Source organism: Platichthys flesus, chromosome 20 (assembly GCF_949316205.1).
Source record: "Platichthys flesus chromosome 20, fPlaFle2.1, whole genome shotgun sequence".
NCBI lineage: Eukaryota > Metazoa > Chordata > Actinopteri > Pleuronectiformes > Pleuronectidae > Platichthys > Platichthys flesus.
Genome location: NC_084964.1, coordinates 20,031,649 through 20,052,658, shown reverse-complemented (window position 1 = coordinate 20,052,658; position 21,010 = coordinate 20,031,649). Strand labels below are relative to the sequence as shown.

General features: G+C 47.3%; 2 protein-coding genes across 2 annotated transcripts in view; both read left to right on the top strand.

The window, feature by feature from the left end:
• The first annotated feature begins 8,002 nt into the window (after nt 1–8,002).
• btbd17a (BTB (POZ) domain containing 17a) lies at nt 8,003–12,056 on the top strand. The gene is made up of 3 exons (XM_062413727.1): nt 8,003–8,073; nt 9,138–9,432; nt 10,239–12,056. The coding sequence occupies exons 1-3, from the start codon at nt 8,013–8,015 to the stop codon at nt 11,311–11,313; spliced, it is 1,431 nt and encodes a 476-aa protein (XP_062269711.1). The 5' UTR covers nt 8,003–8,012; the 3' UTR covers nt 11,314–12,056.
• A 627-nt stretch (nt 12,057–12,683) lies between these two features.
• Nucleotides 12,684–21,010, top strand: part of map2k6 (mitogen-activated protein kinase kinase 6) — a 13,504-nt gene continuing 5,177 nt past the window's right edge. Inside the window, exons 1-2 of the mRNA XM_062414324.1 lie at nt 12,684–13,011; nt 20,928–20,991. Of these exons, the coding sequence (XP_062270308.1) occupies nt 12,921–13,011; nt 20,928–20,991 (155 nt within the window). The 5' untranslated portion in view covers nt 12,684–12,920. The remainder of the gene's footprint in view (nt 13,012–20,927; nt 20,992–21,010) is intronic.

Here is a 21,010-nt window from a genome sequence, read left to right as displayed (position 1 = left end):
GTTTTATCAGTTTTTTATCCAAATTGCAACTGAAATTTAAAAGAGAAAAATGTTGGAAAAAAGTTTGAAATAAAGGAACGACTGAATATCCGAAGTTGTTGATTTAGTTTCTCAACGTCGTAATTATTTAATAAAGATCTAGTCTCATGATCAAGGGATGAACTTATTCAACAGCAGATCAATTGAGGAAATGTGTTTTTAAACTAGGTTTCATTTGCAAAAATTCTTATTTTGCATATCAATAATTATTTAAATTCAATCCTTTGGTTTAATGAGGTCAGAGAGGAGCCAGTGAGTGACAGGGGTTGATATTATATATATTAATATAACGAGTCTAACATGATGACATCACATGAAGAAGCTTCATCAGCAAACTGCTGTCGCTGAGTCAAACAGATTCAAACAGTGAAAACCAGAAGTCAGTGAAAACGCAGCGTTTGGACTCAGTCGATTAAACGTCAGCTCGTCAACACCAGATGGGCCGAACGCCACGACCCCCCCCCCCCCCCCCCCCGCCGTCATTACCGTCTCCCTGCCTGACCTTTCACCTGGTGCCGGCCGTCCTGTTTTCCTCCGTCTCTCTCGTCCTAATTTGCGTCGCTCATGCATGAGGCCATATTTGAACTGTGTTATCTTTGCAGCCTTCACTCACAAACCATTTGTAGAAGCTCGACCCACGTCAACACCATCACGGCTGAAACTGGCCTCACGACTGAGGGTGAATCACCAACTCTCTGGTTTCTGCCATCGTAAAAGAAGCTGTTTACGTGCCAGAGCCCTGCAGGTGAACATAAAATGAATGTGCATCAAACATCTCAGCGCTCGGCTGCTCAGATTCACCTCCGCACGTGAAGAAGAGTCTGAAATAGACTCGTGGGGATCGATGGTGTAACTCAGTCTGAGGCACAGAGCTGGTGAGCTGTGGTCGTGAGGGACTCGAGTCACGACCTCTAAAAACGTCTTATCCTTGTCACCTGGTAGAAGATGTGAAACGTCTCAGAGCTCCACTCATTACAAACTGAATCATAAACTTAAATGATTCTATCTGATGTTTACGTTGTATTAAACATAGCTCTTTTTATTTTATCTAAAAAATAAAATTACAAGTTTTAATTTATAAAATGGAGCTTCCAATCATGTTGTTTAATAATAGCAGAGTTTTCCTGAGTTAATAATAATAACAGTATTAATAATACATTTTATTTTATGACACCTTTTCTGTACAACTAAGAATACCTTAAAACAATCGAATGAATAATTAAAGTAAAACCAAGCGTTGAATTCAGGCCTTTACAACATGAGTCAACTGCATCAATGGAAATCTACAGAAAAACATCTTCACGCTCCAGAGTTTTGACACTAAGTCTTAAATCCAGACCATGAATCAGGAGATTGTCGTCTTTGTGTATCGAGGAAAACATTCTCAGATTTCACTCTGTGTCACGCAACCGGCTCCATGTGCTGAGTCGTCTTATTCAGTATTAATAAGAGCTCCCACAGGAGAAGCAGATACACTGTTCATCAGCAGTGTGGGACCTCCTCTCTGTTTTCTACCGACCTTATATATGAAATGTGTATTTACAACGTAAGAAAACACAAGTTTCAATCTGGAGAGAAACAGATCAGTGGATTAAAGACTCCAGCAGGAAATAGAAACGTGCTCCAGTGAGTTTATCTCTCATCTGTTTGATATCACATCAGATAAAGAAAACGCACAACAACAGTTTGATGTGTTTTTAAATCACCACTTTCCACAGCCTCAAAGGTTAAACGGTAGAGATAAGGAATATGAATATTTTATTGATTCTTAAATCTGTTCCTGTTGGATTAGATTTTGTGGAGCCTGTTGCATCATCAGAAACATTTCCTGAGCTCAGTCTCCGGATGAGACGGATGAACCGACCGAAGCTCCCGCTCTGCAGGAGCCTGCACAGGAAGCAACATTCCTCCTGACTGAGCACTTCTCCTTTCTGCTCAAACACCTGATGTGTTTGCTCTGAGCCTCGTCTCAGGACAACAAGGATCACTGGACGATGGAGAAGGTTGTGAGGTTGCCGGCTCAACGCCATGAGGGAGCAGTAATTACACCGGTCAGTCAATATCCCAGCTCCTCTTCTCCTCCACGGGCTGAGCTCCTCTTTAATGATGAAGGCAGCAAGTGAAAGCGTGAGGAGTTCTGTGTCTCCTCGTCTTCATCACTCTCCCTCTCGTGTTCAGTCCCTCGGGTGCTGCAGACCCTGGATCTGTAGATGGAGGCGTTAGCACCTCAGTGGTGTTTCATTAAACTCACTCTCAGACAGTTACAGGCCTTCTACTCAGGGGAAATGAAACAAATCGGCTTGGAAGCAGAAGACTTCACATTCTGCTTCAGTCGAGTGTCAGCGGATCGTTTCCTCTGAGGAATCAAGCTCACAGCCGAGCGACTGAGGATCAGAGGCCGAGGGCTGGTTCTGATTCAGACTCGTCTTCCCAGGGTCCAGATGCAGCTGGAGGCTCCCGGCTGCGGCTCTGCAGGAGGCCTCTGTGCCCAGGAAGCTGATCTGAACTCTGCCCGTGCTCCGCTGGGTCCTTTTAATTATTCATCAAGAGACACAGCACCTGAAACAACAGCGCTGCCAGATAAAGGGAGCCGCCGGCCTCACTGTACAGCAAACATATCGCTTTCCATGAGAGCCAGGACCATGCATTTAGAAATGTGAAGCAACTTCTATGGGAAATCAATGGCTGCTGTCCTCCTCCTGCAGAGCTGTGCTGCTGCAAAGTTCATGCATGAGGAAACCACGCTGACCTGTGGTCAGTTCTGTTAGGAAGACACGATCCAGAAGAGCCGCTTGGCAGAAATTACAATGAATATTAAGATGAATGACTCTTTCTCAGAAGATCTCAGGGAGAAATAACAAGAAAACTGTACGAGTAACTTCAAATAACGTAAAAGCTCAGAGTTCAGAAGAATGTCAGAGACTCCCTGCTTCTTTAAATAACTTTCAGAATAAGACTCCTACTTGAATCAACCTCAGTTGCTGCTCCGATGCAGAAGAAACAGTTTTACTCCGACTTGTTTAATCTCAGTCTTACCTTCTTCATCCAGTTCTCACAGCGACTCTCCACCTGAGCCGCTCCTCTGCTCTGTCGTCCCCCCGAGGCTCCTACAGAGTCCCATCGCTGACGGACACAGGCTGAGGAGGTGAGGAGGAGGAGGAGGAGGAGGAGGAGGAGGAGGAGGAGGAGGAGGAGGAGGAGGAGGAGGAGGAGGAGGAGGAGGAGAAGTGGAGTCCAGGCAGCTGGTACATCACTGCGACGAGTGACAAGAGGGAGAAATGAGGCAGAGGGGGAGTGAAAATGTGGGAAGGGTAAGACAGGAGGGAGAGAGAGAGAGGGGAGAGAGAGGGAGGGACTGATGTGAGGATGGAAAGAGGTAAATGACACAGAGAGAGAGATGAAGAGCAGAGCACAGCAGAGAGGAATAGAGGGGAAACCAGTGGAAACCACAGGGAATAAAGTGCTGGGTTCCAGCTGCACGTTGCAGAGGCTTCATGGGGATTTAGATCTGAAGTGTGTTCACGCTGGAAAACAGTGAGTGAGCAGAACGAGGCTGAATCCAAACTCCAGAGAACAAACTGAGTCTCTGCAGAAACACAGTGACACCCTCAGAGTCTCACTTTGAATAACGTCCAGCGCAACGTTCCAGTTTGAAAACATCACAAAGTTGTTCGTGCAAAAAGTGTTTTAACGACAATTTGACTCAAACTGATTCATGCATCCACCTCGGAACAGTGAAGCAGATTTTTATTGAAAGACACAAAAGAGAAAACAAACCTGAGTCTGCGTCGTGCTAACGGCCTGGTAGCTACATGCTAACATCAGCTCCTTCAGGGATCTTAGTTCAGTGTGTTGCTAGTTGTGCGTGATTGTGAGTCTCAACCTCTCCATGGAAAGTGATTATAATGTGATTAGTCCAATATATTTATAATATATTTATAATATATGAGGTTTATGTAAACTACCTGTAGATAGTTATTATAGTTAATGATGATACGTGAGGTTTTTTATTTTACATAAATACATAACTAAGTATTTAGCAGGAAATGAGGACACAGAGTCTGCAGGAGGTTCAGTGTCGTCTCTGAGGAGTTAACACACACACACACACACGCACACAAACACACACACACACTTAGCAGCACAGCGTTGTGTTTAACCTCACACAGTGAAAACCAACCTTTTGTCCCAATGAGCATCTTGTTGTTGTGACAGTTATGAGCTTACGACTTCATTAGCACACGTCCACACATGACGCTCAGCAGGAGGCGCGTGTTAATCACATGTATGAATTCGTAGCAGCATTTGGATCCAACACTCTTGCGAGGGGGGGAATCAGTGAGATCAGTGGAGGTGGAGACGATTTGTTGTTTAGTATGAGACGGACGAGTTCTTAATTCAGCTAAATCCTCAGAGAACTCTCGACTCACGACTGCAAATTGTTGGAAACAGTGAAGCTCCAAAGAAAACAGTGAATGAAACGAGTGAAGCACAAATTCATCCATCAGCTGAGTCTGTTGACGGATCATTTACAAACTAGAGGCCGAGGAGAGCTTCGTCCTGCAGCTGAGAATCACCAGAGGTGTTTATTGGACCCACAGTGACAAACCTTTGACCTCCGGCTGCCGCGGGGGGGGGGGCAGATAATGAAGCTTGGCAGGCGGCGATCAGACGCAGACGTGAGACCTCATTGATCGGAGCTGTTAGATCTGAGGGTGAAGATGCAGAGCGAGGACCAGGGAGGAAGTGAGAGGTTCAACCTAATGTCTTCTGCTGGATGCCGAGGATGATATGTGTCTCCACAGTCGACAGGAATCCAATGAAGTCACTTTAGAAAAGCCAAAACAAATCACTGAGGCAGAACAACACAATATAACATCTGTTAACATGTTCGTAGACTGCAGGTCCGGAAAGTGAAGCCAACGTGGGCGTGCCTGAAACCTGTATTCTATCAAATGACCAGCAGGGGGCGACTCCACTGGTTGTTTCTATAGAAGTCAAAGAGAAAAAGACTTTTCACTGGATTTATAACGTCAGTAAACATTCCTCGAGGAGTTTACGTCTCAGTTTGATTCTGTGAAGCATCGTCTGCTTTAAGGCGTGGCTACAGTAGGTGGGCGTGTCCTTGAGCTCTCAGTAAAGCTCCACCCACTGCTCCTCCTAACATGGTTACTTCTGGTTTCAAAAATCAAAGATGGCGCTGGACAATGTGCCAAAAATAGGCTTCACAGTTCACAGGATAATAAGACAAATATATAGAACATCCTTTAAATGATCTGTATATTTACATGTTACAAGGCTTGCTTTTTAAATTTCTATATAATTCTTTTACCTGAGAACTTTGTTAAATTCAGAATTTTTAATCTTCATCATTAGATGATAAAAGAAGACAAACTCTCCCGAAATGGAAAAAGTTCTGACTCCAGAATGTTCTGGACGGGAGTCAAGGAACTTCCTGTCTCTGATTACACAAGTGTGGATTGAGAGAAGGAGGTCATATTTTAATAAACAGTTTTATGATCCTTTCAGGACAGAACGTTTAAATCTCCGAGCCAGTTTCACGCCTGCAGAGTCTGACGGCAGCAGAGATTTATGTCGGAGCTCCACCTGCCTACACTCCCGCAAACAAGCGCCTCCTCCTCCTCCTCTGGGGCCCGGTGGCAGCCTGAAGGAGGCGGGTGGAGGTTAATGGAGCCGCTGCAGAGAGATAAAGTGATGCTGAGGCCGAGCTCCTCTCCTCACGGGTCACCTCCCTCTGGACGCCGGCCATGACCTCAGCTCGCCGAACTGTCGGTCTGTGCAGCTTTCAGGCAAAAAGACTGAAACACGAGCTCCAGAGAAACTCTGTCACCTGATCTCTGACTCACTGAGACGCTGCAGCAGGAAGAGGTTCACCTCCACCGGGAGCTGATGGTGTTCTCTGCGTCTGTTCGTCTGTTAACTGGATTCACACCAAAACTACTGAGCAGATTAACATGGAACTTAGTGGAGGGACGTGGGAGGTGTCAGAGAAGGAGACGTTCCATGGGTTTATATCATGTTCTCGTTGATTTCCTGGGGAATGATTCATGGGTCATGATGAAAAGTTGCTGCTTGATTTAAAACTTTCTTTATTTAGAAATTTATTTATTCATTTATTTAGTTTGTTTTTCAAGTTTAAATGCTGCACACTCGTGAAACAGGGATTTTTGTCCTTTGTGGTGTAAACAAAGATTTATTTCTCGACACAACCAGACAATAAACATTGATGGATCAGTAGCTGACTGGTGAATCAGCTCCAGCTCTCCTGGTGTAACTGCAGCACAATCACTGCACGTCTCTAACTGATGTTTCATTATTAATCCAAAACATCTCGGAGCTGTGACGCTCGACCAAACAAGCTCGATCTGCTGCAGCTGTGATGAGAGATCAGTCACACTCATGATTCATGAACCAGAGTCAAACAACCAGTGAAGAGCAGAAGAAGAAAAACCTCTGAAGAGAATTTACTTTACAGAATAAACTGATGGATCGTTGCACTTTCACTTTTCCTTTCATTCTTTTACATTTTGTTCACATTCTGAGATTCTTCTGTTTTGTGTCGTACAGTTTTTGTAAAAATCATAATTTAATGTTCCATCGGTTGAGTTGTTAAGATTTTACATATTGAAAAACTCAGTAGTTTCATGTTTGTACCTAAAATGAAGATCAGATGAAGCTGTTCTGTCCTCTAGTGGACATGAGCTGTAATTACAAGTAGTTTCATCTTGGCTTCGAGTGCACACACACACACACACACACACACACACACACACACACACACAGTACATAACCTAAACACAATCCTAACCCTAATTTGAAGTCCCCATTATGTGATTGTGTGGGATATTGCTTCCTCTTTCAATGTTGTTGATTTCCATGGGTTGCACAAATATTGACTCTGAATTTAGATTTCATTTCTGAAAAGTTTTCCTTCTGTGAGAAGCACAACTCTAAATAACCTCGGTTCATTGTCGTTAAAGAAGCTTTGGGGTTGTAAAGGAGCAGACAGATGATTTCTGGACTTTCAATAAACCAACTCCTAAAAACAGGAAACATTCTCACGACATTTGCTGAAAAAATAAAATGACCATGAACTAAATACTCTGAGTTCTATCAAGAAAACCTTAAAGTCGCGTTCACAGAAAAACAAAATTGAACAAAACATGTTTTCCCACTTCAGGTCACTGGTTTGTCGAGTCAGAGTCATACTGGGACAGAGGAACTCATCCTGTGTCAACATCGATTGTGGTGCACGTGATCCGTGCACACACCAACAACACGCACCAGGCTCCAGGAAACTCATCGTTCATTCACACGTTTCACCGCCGCAGATCAGAACGTCTGTTTTCTCCTGAACAGACTTCGGTTTCTGAGTTTTCGTCTTTTCAAAACAAACAATCAGGACTTTTGTTCAGAATCGTGAACAACAGAAATATTGATTGTGTAACTGAGTCCCCCCCCCCGCCCCCGATGAATCGTGCTTTGGCCCGAGGCCGTGATTAAATTGCTTGTGTTGCTGTGTCACGCACATGTGTTGAGCTGGATGAGCAACACACTGACACACATACTGACGTGCAGGGACCAAACTGCTGCTGAACTGAACACTGGGAGAATCTCTGGAAGTGGAACCTGTTCTGACGTCTGTCTCACCTGCAGACATCAGGACAGGTCCAGATGTTTGTCCCTCACATCTGTCCCCGGCCCCCTGTGGCCTCCTCTCCGGCCCGATGAGGCGTTGATACCCAAGGACAGGAAAGTGTGAATCAAAGTCTTTGGAAACAAGCCAGGCCTGTTTCCACCCACCGATCGATGCAGTTCTGTGTGTGACCCCCCCCGTCCCCCCCAGTCCCACATTCAGACACACACCACAGACCCCCCCCCTCCTCCCTCCTGGTCCTCCACAGCCGAGCGGACAGGAGCAGGAACCAGACGAGGACGGACACGAGGAGAAGATGGTGAAACTTCTGGTTCAGCTGCTACTGACTCTGAGTCTGCAGGAGGCCGCTGCTGCAGGTGAGTTAGACACGACTCCACTGATCAGGGGTCAGATCATCTGTAGATGTCTAATCTGAGGGGAGAAGCACTATGAATCTTTTAGTTTGGATGATGCTAAACAGTAGAAGAGCCTTTGATTTCAAACTGATGGATATCTCCTCAGAGAACTAAATGTGTTTGTGTTTCTGAAAGTTGCTTCAGCCAAATTACAAAGAACATATATAACAGTTTGTAGGTTTAAGGTTCATATTTTAAAATGTTTTACTTATATCTCACCCAAGTTTTAAACTAGTTAAACGGATAATCATTTTCTATCTGTGCAATTTTTATTTAATTTATGTGCAGCCCTTATACTTTGTGTTGTGTTTATATTGTATTGTACTTTTAACTTCTTATCTCAAAACACGTAGCTGCAGGTTTATGAAATCAAATCAGGTTTTAAAATGTCAGTTTAAAAAAGAGTTTTTGAAATATTCACTTCATCTACCAGAACATTCATATTTCACATTTGTGGGATCAGGATATTTATGCTGCAGTAATTTAGTTTGGTTGAAATAATTAAATAACTTTTTCTTTCTTTTCAATTATACAAGTTTTAAAAAAAGATTCTCAACTTCATTCTCAAATTTTCAGATTTTTGTATTTTTTTTTAATTCAATCAAATCACAGGACGTGAAACCAACACGTCTCCAGAGCGACGGGAAAGTTGAATCATTTTCAGGAAACAGGAAGTTTCAAATATTAATCAAGAATCAGAAAGAGGAACAAAACTTAGGTGAATCAAGAAAGAACTTCTCTACTGTGTGTATGTGTGTGTGTGTGTGTGTGTGTGTGTGTGTGTGTGCTACAACCTCTTTAATTAAACGTGACCCACAATCCCTCATTAACCAGACGCTCCAGAGCATCTCTACAGATCAATGAGTCGTATAGATCTGAACGACACTGACCCAGAATCTGCCCTAAAAACACATCTGTCACTTCTGTTCAACCTTTGATTTGAAACTGTCTGACACAAGCTCTGATTTGTAGAGCGTCTTATGTAGAGTAACACACATGCTCCTCCGTCCTCTGTCTCCCACCAGGGATGCTGAAGGTGGACGGGGCCCAGGACGGAGCTGCGGGTGGGGGGGACACCATCAGCCACTCCCTGGCCCTGGTGCAGCGCCTGGAGGCCCTGCTGCTCCAGGGGAACGGCAGCGACGTGTCCCTGCGGGTGGAGACGCCGAGCGGGGACGAGGTGAAGAAGATCCAGGCCCACTCCCTGGTGCTCTCCCTGCAGAGCCCCGTGTTCGAGGAGCTGCTGCTGAGCCGCAACAGCAGCACGCTGGTCCTGAAGGAGAACGCCGACTGCGCCGCGGTGTTCGACAAGTTCATCAGGTGAGAGGTCACGTCTCCGTCCCTGGAGGTCACGTCCCCCCTCTGCTTCACGCTGAGGTGTCACGCCCTCCGGTGGGATCAGCTCGAACTGCAGAGCTGCAAACGATCGATGAGGATCACGTGCAGCGAGCAGAGCAGTCGATGGAGCTCCTGTGGCGCAGCACCGAGACGTCCAGGAGCCGGAGCTCAGATCGATGGTGAAATCCATTTGATCCTGGAGCTGATGAGGCTGAGCTCAATCTGAATTCAAAATAAAAGAGCTGCAGGGACATGACTTGTTAAAGCTTCACCATATCAACCTTTGAATGAGAAATGAATCAGATGACAGAGGAAGAGCTCTGGCCTCTTTCAGCTCTTTGTGATTGTTTAACAGACGAGCGCTAGTTGAGCATTTAGCTGCTAACGAGTCAGATGATGATCTTCAGAGAAAAATATCTGATTCATATTCACTCCAGAGGGGTTTTCATGTCGTCCGGTGTCGGCTACAATCATTCTGGTATGTTAATTTTTATTAGGGTTTTGTTTCCCGGCTTGTCGTGAGTTATACTGCCCCCAAGTGGAAGAAAGACTAACTGCAGCAGCTTCAAATATGGCCAACAAACCGCCAAGGCCCAAAAGTTATGAAACCAGATTGAAACCTGTCCTGACCTGAGAAATCAATGACACTTTATCCAGATCCACCAAATGTCTCATCCAACCCATCAGGTCGAGGTGAAAACATAACCTCCTGTATTTACTGCATGTTCCCATGTGACAGGAAGTGATTCTGATTGGTGGCATCCTGTGCTGCTTCTCTCTCCCTGCAGGTATCTGTACTGTGGAGAGCTGTCTCTGCGTCTGGACCAGGCCACGCCTCTGCACAAGCTGGCCTCTAAGTACCAGGTGCTGAGTCTCCAACAGGGCGTCACCCAGTACATGACCCAGAACCTGGCCCGGGACTCGCCCTCGGGCCACGTGGCGGGCTGGTACGAGTACGCCGTGCTGGCCGGGGACTCGACCCTGCGGGACAGCTGCCTCCAGTACCTGGCCTGGAACCTGTCCTCGGTGCTGCAGAGCGGCGAGTGGGTGACCGTCAGCAGCCGGCTGCTCATGTCCCTGCTGCAGCGCTCCGACCTCATCCTGCAGAGCGAGATGGAGCTGTTCGCCGCTCTGGAGGCCTGGATCATCCAGAACCAGCCGGACGGCCTGACGGCGGAGAACGCCCTGAGGGCCGTGCGTTACGCCATGATGCCTCCCAAAGAGCTGTTCCGCCTGCAGACCCAGTCCCCGGTGCTGGCCCGCTACCAGGAGTCAGTGCGGGACCTCCTCTACATGTCCTACCAGTTCCACTCGGCCTCGCCGCTGCACATGGCCAAATACTTTGACGTGAACTGCAGCCTCTTCGTGCCCAGGAACTACCTGTCCTCCCTGTGGGGGGCGCCCTGGATCATCAACAACCCCACGAGAGACGACCGCAGCACCAGCTTCCAGACGCAGCTCGGGCCCAGCGGCCACGACACCAGCAAGCGGGTGACCTGGAACGCCCTGTTCTCCCCCCGCTGGCTACCCCTCAGCATGAGGCCCATGTACACGGACACGGGCGCCATGCAGCCGACACGTGTGGAGGGGGGGCGCCCCCGCATCATCATCACCCCCGCCACGTCCAGCGCGGACTTCGCCGGGGTGAACTTCCAGAAGACGGTGCTGGTGATGGCCCGGCAGCAGGGGAAGCTGATGGTGAGACACGTCTTCAACTTCCACCAGAGCACCGAGGAGAACGGAGACTTCCTGGCGGAGGCCGACCTTCACCGCCGGACGTCTGAATACCTCATCGACAGCTCGCTCTCCCTCCACATCGTGGTGAAGCCGCTCTACCAAACCCTCATCACCATCAAGAACTGAGCCTCTTCCCGACCTCCTCTTCCTCCCTCCTCTTCCTCCCCTGTGACCTCCTGACCTCACCCCTCGGAATCCACCGCTCAGCTGATGTGTGTTAAATCGCAACGTGTCTCTGTGAGGATGAGGCCGGTGTCTTGTGGATTCATCCACCGCTGAAAATAGTCCCTCACTTCACTTCTGAGTCACTTCCTCAGAAGCTGCAGCGTTCGGCGGCTTGAGGAAACGTCTGAGCTGTTTTTAGAAGAACCGTTGGTTTTGGTCTCTTCCTGTGATGTGTTGACCTCAGCCTCGTCCTTGATACTTGAGTTTCGGTTCCTGTCACTGGTTCTTTGCATCTAGTTTGATTTGTAGTTTTTTTTTACATGTATTGGTGCTAAAACGCCCCATTTACAGTGAAGGGGTCCCAGTCAAAGCCAGAGCCCAGGAAACAGTGATCCACTGGTTTCAGAGGAGTTGGTTTCATATAATCTTTATTTCAACTGCAGTTTATCAACATCAACTTATTTTTGCTGCTGCATCAATGAAATATCCGTTTGATAAAAACATCTGAAAATCTTTGACTTTGAACCGAACCCATCTCAGTGGGAACCTGCAGGTTCAAACCTCCATCTGTAGATCACAGCATCATTTGTTTCTGGGCATGTTTTTACTTTTTGTTTAATCATAATTCATTCTTATAACCACAGTAGATGTTAGGAGACTTTGTCATGAGTACATTATTGTGTTTGATTTTTAGAGTCACTGTTGCTGTAATCAATGGAAACTGATAATAAAGATTTTTCTAAAGTTTTGAAACTAAAGTGAACTTCTGTTTGATTTCATGAATTCAGAGTCTGTGAGAAACTTTGATCTTCAATCCAACGATTCAGGAAAATGAGAAAAACATCAGACGGAGAAATAAAAGTGAAAACTTCCACAGAACAGATGACACAATAAAAAAATCTGATTATTACAAAATGTAGAATTATACAGAAGGATTCCCCCCACATGTTAAAGTATTATTGTATTATTATAATATTATAATTTGTGTACAACAGGATAATTGATTAGTTTAAGGATTTAATCTACATATTCGAAAGCGTATGAGGAAGAAGAAGTACAAACTTATTTAATCACTTTTAGTCATAATACTTCACCAGCTTCCTACATATCTATAAATATATCGTTAGCCTGTTATAATGTACCAAATATATATATATATATATATGTTTACAAACTCATACACCTATAAGCCTAAAATCAAACACAATCACTTTTGTATTGTTATTTATTCGACGGTGTCACAACAGTCAGGTCGAAAACAACAGGGAGGAACAGGACTGCGTTTCCCAGCATGCTTTGCGCCGGGAGCAGGAAGCGCTGGGTCTCGCAGGGACTCGCACTGATCCAAGTTAGGAGCTGAGAGCCGCAGGTCCGGGCCCATCATGTAACCGCTGCGGAACATTTGCACATTTACGCCTTTTCGCGACGCCTGCGGAGCGCGTGCAATCGTCCCCTCGCCCCGTGCACGGACACGCACGCTCCGGACGCACGAAGGCTCCAGGTGCATGAAGATCGAGGCTCGATTTCTGCATCTTTGTTGCACAACGAGCCGCTGAAGCTCCGGAGCGATGGAGGGAGGGAGCGAGAAGGAAGGCAAAGTCTTTTGTGCCTCCCCTCCCCCTCATCAGAGCAGAGGGGAAATGTCTCAGCCGAAGGGAGGTAAGGATATGACACGGACCCATGCACACGCACACACACACAATCACGGCTGCACGGGCTGCAACGTGCACGGCTGCAGCTCGTGCGCGGGCGGTGCATGTTGGAGTTACACGGTTTTCAAGGGTCAGCTGCATTTCCTGTTTCAGATCTTCCCCTTTGCACAGTTCCTGGTGAGGCGATGCTGCGTGTGCGTGCACCCGCACCGCCGCTGCACACACGCATGGTGCCTCCACCAGTCACAAGGTTGACGTGCACGCTCTTTACGACCAACTCTGCACGAGTTGATGCACGGCGCGTGCACGGCTGCAGATACGCGTGGTTCTGGTGCAAGGGGTCGACGTGTTGAGTTGTGTTAGCTTGAGTTGAGTTGTCATGGGATGTGATGTGTTGTGTTGTGTTGTGTTATGATGGGTTGTGTTGTGTTGTGACGTGTTGACCTGCAGCTGTCAGCGCTCAGGTCTGTTTGCTTCATGGGACTCAAACTGAAAATCTAATTATAGACTGAGCTGAGAGCTTTAAGGTGGTGAGTTCAGGGGCAGGGGCTTCTCAGGGATTTTACACCACACGTCTCCACTCTGTGCAGGGACCTGCATCAGAATCAGGTGGACACACACAAGGTGTTTGCTCTGGTGTGTTTGTGCATAGATATAAAGTGCAGTGTGTACCGAGGCCGAGGGAAAGTACAGAAGAAGAAAACAAATGCAAATAGAAACAACTTCATCAATCTGTCAACACACAGAAGTCACAACACATGCAAATACAGAAACACAATGCAAACAGTGAAGACGACAACGGAAATGTTTCCAGGGGACACGAAGAAGTGACGGACCTGCTGCAGCTCAATGCTCTGTGAAGAACCAGAACCACAGCAGGTGCATCACTGGTTTGTGTCCCCCCCGGGAAGCTTCTCAGTTATTTGCATGTGTTGTTGTGGTGTGATGTTTTCGGTCCTGGCGGCTCGAAGCCTCCTGCCAGAGGGAAGTGATTCTGAGAGTTCACGTGCAGGTGTGAGGAGTCTCAGAGTCTGATGCAGTGGAGGAGGTGGGGATGGACTCCATGGAGGAGGTGGGGATGGACTCCATGGAGGAGGTGTTGACCATCATAGGCTGTGGCAGGTTGAACTTCTGCTGCTGCTGCAGGAGGTGCATCCTCTGCCGGCCTCTCTGGTGAACGTGTGTGTGTCAAACCCACTGATGTGCAGCAGCAGGGAGGCTCGTGTGTACTTCATCTCCGTGCACCACAACAGGAGCCGACAGGAAACGTGCCTGCAGCCTCAGATCCTCAGCGAACAGGAGGGAGAAGAAACTGCTTCAAAATCAATTAAATTAATCGATTCAGGTCAAAGTTTCAAGCGTTTGCTTCTTAAAGCTTCAAACGTGATGATGTCATGATTGTCCTGGTCGTATCTGGCGCTGGATCATAATGTAATATTTTGGGATTTTGAATTTTGCCCAAATAACACGAGCGAGTTGAATTCATCATCACGGAATTGAGGAAACGATCCGCAGCACTTTCTTAAATGATTTTCTGGTTCATGAAAGCGAGAAACCAGCTGGAGCGTGGAGCTGTGACCCTGAGGTCAGGTGGTCAGTGTCAGGTGGTTCTCCAGTGGTTTCAGACCAAAGGTGTCGCTGTGGAGAGAAACATGAAGTTCTGCTCCGACCCATGAGCTCCACACAACCATCACGTGTCTCTGTTTGCAGAGCACGACAAAGATTTATTTATTTACATGAAGCCAAACTAACCAGAGCTACGATCGGTCAGTCAACAGAAGATCGATCAGCAGCGACGGCTACAATCGATTCATCGTTTCCTTTGCTGCTTAAAGCTTGAGATTGAGAAGCAGCTCATGCATGTGGAAGCTCGTGCATGTGGAAGCTCGTGCACGTGGGAGCTCGTGCACGTGGAAGCTCGTGTGTCACACTTTGACCTGAACCTCAACAACAGGATCGAGGAGGAAACGTCTCCGCAGCCTCCGAGGCTCAGATCATCTGTGAAGGCAGGAGGAAAAAAAACAGCTGCAGCCGAGTGAGAGCAGCTCGGGCGTTATTCCTCCCTCCTCTGTGTTTTCCAAGAAGTCCAAAGTGAGAGTGGTTCATTGCACAACATGCAAAACACACACACGTGTACATGCACACTGTGTACAGGACATGGACAGGTAGAGGGAGAGAGAGAGAGAGAGAGAGATGGTCAGATCCTGTTTATGTGGAGCAGTCGTCCTCCACAGAGAAGCTGGGTCACTTCAACCTGCTCATGTTGTTGTGATTCACACTCACACAGTTTTTATTTCCTCTCTTGTAAAAGATTGAATCTGATTCATCGAAGCTGCAGAAAACATTTGATGAATAAATAAAAGCGTGAATCCTTAATGAGAGGAAAACAACAATCAGTTGATTAATCGATCAAACAGATTGTGATTTGTGAGAGTTTGTAGATTTGTTTTTGTCTTTTGTGTAAATTTAATTTTGATTTTAGATTTTTGTAGCATTGATCATTTGATGACACATCTTTGTGAAAGTTTGACCAGCTGATGATCAGATGTTTCAGATATTTCCTGTGAGTTGTCGGTGGAGACCAAAACAGAGCAAGAAGGAGAAGGAGAGCTCATATTCACAGAGTGGACTGAAACATGTCGCTCTATGTCTATTAAAATATTAAAGACTTTCTGAGGCCTTGGAGAAAAACACATTTATTAAATGTTCAATGTTGTTTTTTGTCTGACACTTACAAAAGAGGAAATGAGGAAGAATTCCATGAAACAAGATTTGGACGTTGGACGGAGATGTGCTCCCTGACAGTTTGTGAGACGTTGTGTAACAGACTCACTTGTGATTGGAATAAGCTACCGAGGTCTGACTCGCAGCTCGGCCCAGATCCTGCAGCGCCGGGTTGTTGTATAACTTCTAAGTGCTGAAGGAAATGAGTACAAATCTGAAAAGCTAAAGAAAGCATCACGTCCTTGTGCTTTATGAAAACCGTGCCAGGCTGCGCTCAGTCGCTTCATCCTGCAGCCGGTTTCCTTCTGTTTTCATATCGCTTGGCACAGACGTGAAGTCCTGCGTCTCTTCTCCGGCGCCGCCTGTGGCCCGGACTCTCTCTGCCCTCACCATTGTTCACCGGGCCGGGCCGAGGGCAGTGGCCGGCCGGGCGGGCCGATCCCCCTGCAGCCTCGTCCGGCCCTCGCTCCCCTGCACAAATGCCCCGTTTGTCATGCAAATGGCCGGCTGCGTTTCCAGCTGCACTGATCCTGGATCTGCTGTTTGGACGAGCTGGTTGTTGGTTCGCTTCCAGAACACGGTGGCAGTTTTCTGCTGCAATAACAGTAGAATTGTTCAGAGCTTTGTTCAGATGAGCCAGCAACTGTACTTCTCTTTTCAGGGGGCTGGGGGGGGGGGGCATGCAGCTACTTCTCTGGCGGCAAGAACCATGAAATAACTGTTTATCACCGCTGAGCTGCAGACGTGTTTAATGCAGATTTTTGGCACTGAAGCTATAAAATGAGACGCACATAAATCCAGGACTCGTGTCGACCTGGAGCGACCTCTCAGATTCCAGATTCCACTGCTGGGAATCGGGGGGGGGGGGGGTGCATGGCCTCAAATCAACTTACTGCAGGTGGATTCTGACTTTAACCTGCTTCAGTTGACATGAAGATGAGCTAGAATGAACTTGTTCCTTCATCCTGGAGGGAAATTAGCTTAAGTCTCACTGACACAATATTGATTTTCCTGCAAAGATAGATACACAGATAGAGAGATATACACATGGATAGATAGATGGATGGATGAATGGATGGATGAATGGATGGATAGAGAATGAGAGAATGAGTTCCCAGTCACAGCAGAGGTGGGCGTGTTCTATCTAATGAGACGCTCTGTGTCTGATGTTTGGATTGTGTTTCAGTAAAATGACGACACTTTTAAAACTGTGGGAACCACATGGAGCCATGTGATATCAGGTGACCTGTCCATGTTTTACCTGGAGGGTCCCCCCCCCCCATGCCAGCGTGTCATTGAGCAAGACGCTGAACCCCACTTGGCCCCTGGTGGCGGTGCAGTCAGTGTTTAGATGATGTAGGAACTGTTGGAACGTGTGAAACTGAAAAGTTCTATAAACAAACAGGATGTTGAAGATTTAAAACTTGTAAAGAAATCTGACCTGCAGCTCTGACACAATCTTTGCAGAGCATGAGGAATATTTCATGGGGCTCATCTCCTGCAGAGAATCTCTGTTATGGCTCAGTTGATTTGGGCCTGTGTGCGTGTGAGGTGCGTGTGTGGTGCGTGTCCGTGCAGTCGAGGCCTCTGGTGTTTGTCCTGGACTCGGTGGAAGCAGCGTTGCCGCTCGCCTCTTTCTGCGAGGACCACTGAAGTTGAGCGAGTGCACAGGAAGTGAAGTGAAGCTGCTGACGACACGATTTCCAGAAGAGTCCAACAGCTGTAACCTGAAGGAGCTGCCATCTTTGGAAGTGTAGAGTGTCTCACAGACTGCCAGAGCGGTCGGAGGGCGGCAGAGATCCCAGGGTTATTTTCAAATGCCACCAGACAGCCAACCCCCCCCCCCCCCCCCCCCTCCTGTGTGTGGCTCAATGTCTCTTCCTGTTCCTCCTCGCCGCTGCTCACCGCCTCCCTCGCTCTGTGATTGATCTGTCTTCCTCTGACGCTCTGGAATTCCATTGAGGAACATTTGGGATTGTTTGAATTCCAGTGGGTGTGTGTGTGTGTGTGGGTGAGCGTCAGAAGCACCGTGTGTCCCCGTGCTCTGGGCTCATGGTCACGCCTCGTACACCAAGGGTCTGTGCATGTGCTCTGTGCATGTTCCTGCCCCCCCCCCCCCCCCCCTCCTGTCAGCAGAACGCCTGCTGGCTGCCGACAGGCGCACATCGGGCGTGGTGGAAACCGGGAGCATCAGCTGTTCTCCTCTCAGGCACTTCTTGAGAAAATGATTATTGCAGCAGAGCCAATCAGGTTCCTTGTTGTGGCAGGAGAACAAGGCGTGTCCCGGCTCAGACGCCCGGCTCCTCTGGAGTTTCACTGCATTCCTCTGCTCACGTGCTGAACACTGGGAATGATATGTGCTGCTGCTGGTAATGAAGCCGCAGCCAGCGAGCGCCGTGCTGAGCTCAGCAAGAAGAAAGAGTCGATTGTGTGTTTGAGTTATGAAACAAAATCTGGACTAAAGTCTGAGATGGGATATTTTTATATCCCTCATGATATGAGACAACACGATGAGCTGCTGCTTCACTTCCAGTCGGGTTCTGACCACAAGCTGGAAATAAAGATGGACGACACGTCTCCACTTCCTCCCGTTGCACAAAAACAAGGCCTGAATATCCTGTCTACAGGGGGCGCTGTCCTGCAGCTTCACTGACTTTAAATATGGAGCCACATTCATTTGATCTGCAACAAATTAAACAATCTCATAAATATTTGTCGCCTAAACATTTTTATCATGGAGATCTAAACGTTATTCTCTGATGAATAAAGGAACATGTTTCACAGAGTTAGATTTGGATCCACAGAAGAATTTAGTTCTTCCCTGAGACATATCACATCCTCTCAAGTTTCATCCATTCAGAAGTTTTTACGTCATCGTGCTCACAGACACACACCACCTGGGCGAAGGCGGAGGATAAATCTGAAAAGACCAAAACACAAAGATGTAGAATTTTCTACAACGAAGGAAAACCTCACATCTGAGAACGACTGAGAACTCATTTCTACTTTTAATGATCTGAATGATTCAGTCTCATGATAAAAGCAGAGAACAAGCTAGTTACATAACCACCGTCTCCTCTGACACCATCACCTCCACCTCCTCCTCCTTCCTCCTCTGTTTGCTCTTCTTCTTTTCTGCTCGGTGAGAAGCTGCAGGGATCTGAACCTGCAGCTTGTTGTTACCTCCACCACAGAGGTTTGTGTTTCACCTCTTTTTGGTTTGTTTGCTTGTTTGTTAGCAGAATTACACAAAAACTACCAAACCGATCTCCTTCAAACCCGCTGGAGGGATCTGCTCTGAGCCAATGATAACGCTGCACCACATTTATCATGATACTGTTATTATCATGGAAGACATCGTGTTTACAAAGAGCCAGGTGAAGCATAAAAGAGAGATCAGGAAACCATTCCTCATCACATCACGTCTTCCTTCTCATTTCCTCCCTGTTACCAGTGGCTTGATTAGTTTAATAAAGTTTTGTCTGGTCCTCGAGTTCCTCTGCTGTTCTCAGGTCAGTGAAGCAGGAACAAGCAGAACGTAGCTTCAGGCTCAGAGCTGAACACAAACACTGAAATCTGCATGTTCTCCTGTTGGAGAAGAACCAGGTCTGTGAGGAACCAGGTCTGTGAGGAACCAGGTCTGTGAGGAACCAGGTCTCAGTCCAGACTCCTGCTGCAGGTGTTTTCTCTCCGAGGTCTCAGTGTGAGTCGGTCGTGAAGCTGTTCACCAGGCGCCGGTTTAAGGTTACTATTGTTTGTGTCTGTGTGAGTGTGTGTCTGTCTGAGTGTAAGTGTGTGTGTGTGTGTGTGTGTGTGTGTCTGTGTGTAGGAGGTGCTCAAAATGACATTCAACTGCAACAAAGCCTTTTAGAAAAGTGTCAACCAGGAGCCAGGAGGCCGCCAGCGGAGGGACTGATAACAGAGTCACACCCTGCACTGTTTGAACAAACCAGGACACACTGGAGAGAGAGAGAGAGAGTGTGTGTGTGTGTTTCTGTGTGTGTGTGTGTGTGTGTCTGTGTGTGTGTGTATGTGCGCCTTCAGGACAGGTTTTTGAATGACAGATCCGCAGGTATTTGTATTTTCTCTCATGACCTGAGAAATTCCAGTTCTGCAGCCGCACCTTCGCTTTTACTTTAAATGGCGTGTTATGACATCAGCAGGCGGTGCGCACACACACACACACACACACACACACACACACACACACACACACACACACACACACACACACACACACACTGGTGACTTTACATATTACCTTAAAGAGCATCAGCTGATCAGAGCACCACATGCTTCGGTCCAGCTGCTGCAGGGTTCAGCTGGTCGGGGCGGGGGGGTTTGAGCCAGATGCTGTCGGCTGGCACGACAACACACACAAACAGACACACACACAAACACACACACACCCCTCAGGAACACTGTGACGCCCATCCAACAAGAAGTTGAACCCACAGTGCTGCACCTACACATGGAGCGAGCACATCTGGGCTGCCAGACCTCCTCCTCTTCCTCCTCCTCCTCCTCTTCCTCTTCCTCCTCTCCTTCTCCTTCCTCCTCGTCTTCTTCATCTTCCACCGACTCCCTGCGGCTGCTTCTCTCAGTCAGGATCTGGAGTCTCTTGCTGCATCCCACCGTGAGTGTTGCTGATGAGAGGAAGCTCTGGTTGCTCTATCCAGAGGCGGCGTGAGGACTGGATGGAACTCGGCTCCAGGACGTTTGACTCGTTCTGCTCCAGTGGGAGTTTCTCATCCTCTGGTTGTGTATCTCTCTGCAGTGTAGAGTCTCGGTGTGTAGCTGCTGTGTCCAGATGCATTCAGGGGATCAGGTTCACAGAAGCTGCTGCTGTGGAGAAGAGGGTCGACCAGGACGATCAGCTGATCAGTCGACTTTCACTTTCCTCCCAGCTGCACAGATTCAGATTCACTGACTCCAGTTCAGTTTAAACCGGAGCTGCAGTGATGAGTTGATGAGTTGAAATGTGGTTTTATTGGAGAAGAATATTCTGTATTCAAGTTGTCAGCAATATGAAGATATAACTCTCTGGTAAATATTCTATAAACTGAAGGAATCAGTGATTATGAAAATATATGAAATAACCAGAGACACATTAAAGAGAAATAATGGACACATATAAAAGGGTTTATTATCTGAGTGTTCATGTTGTCATGTTGTGTTGTTTGTGTTTGTGTCTTTCAGGAAAGAGGAAGCCGGTGCTCAGGCTCTCTAAGGAGGCGTTTGAGCAAACTACTCCTGCTGCAGCGTGAGTCCCACGTTCACTC

Excerpts from the sequence above, each read along its gene's own strand:
- btbd17a (XM_062413727.1), top strand. The coding sequence starts at position 8,013 with ATGGTGAAACTTCTGGTTCAGCTGCTACTGACTCTGAGTCTGCAGGAG. Across the intron at positions 8,074-9,137 it reads GCAGGAGGCCGCTGCTGCAG|GGATGCTGAAGGTGGACGGG; the intron begins GTGAGTTAGACA and ends GTCTCCCACCAG. Across the intron at positions 9,433-10,238 it reads GTGTTCGACAAGTTCATCAG|GTATCTGTACTGTGGAGAGC; the intron begins GTGAGAGGTCAC and ends CTCTCCCTGCAG.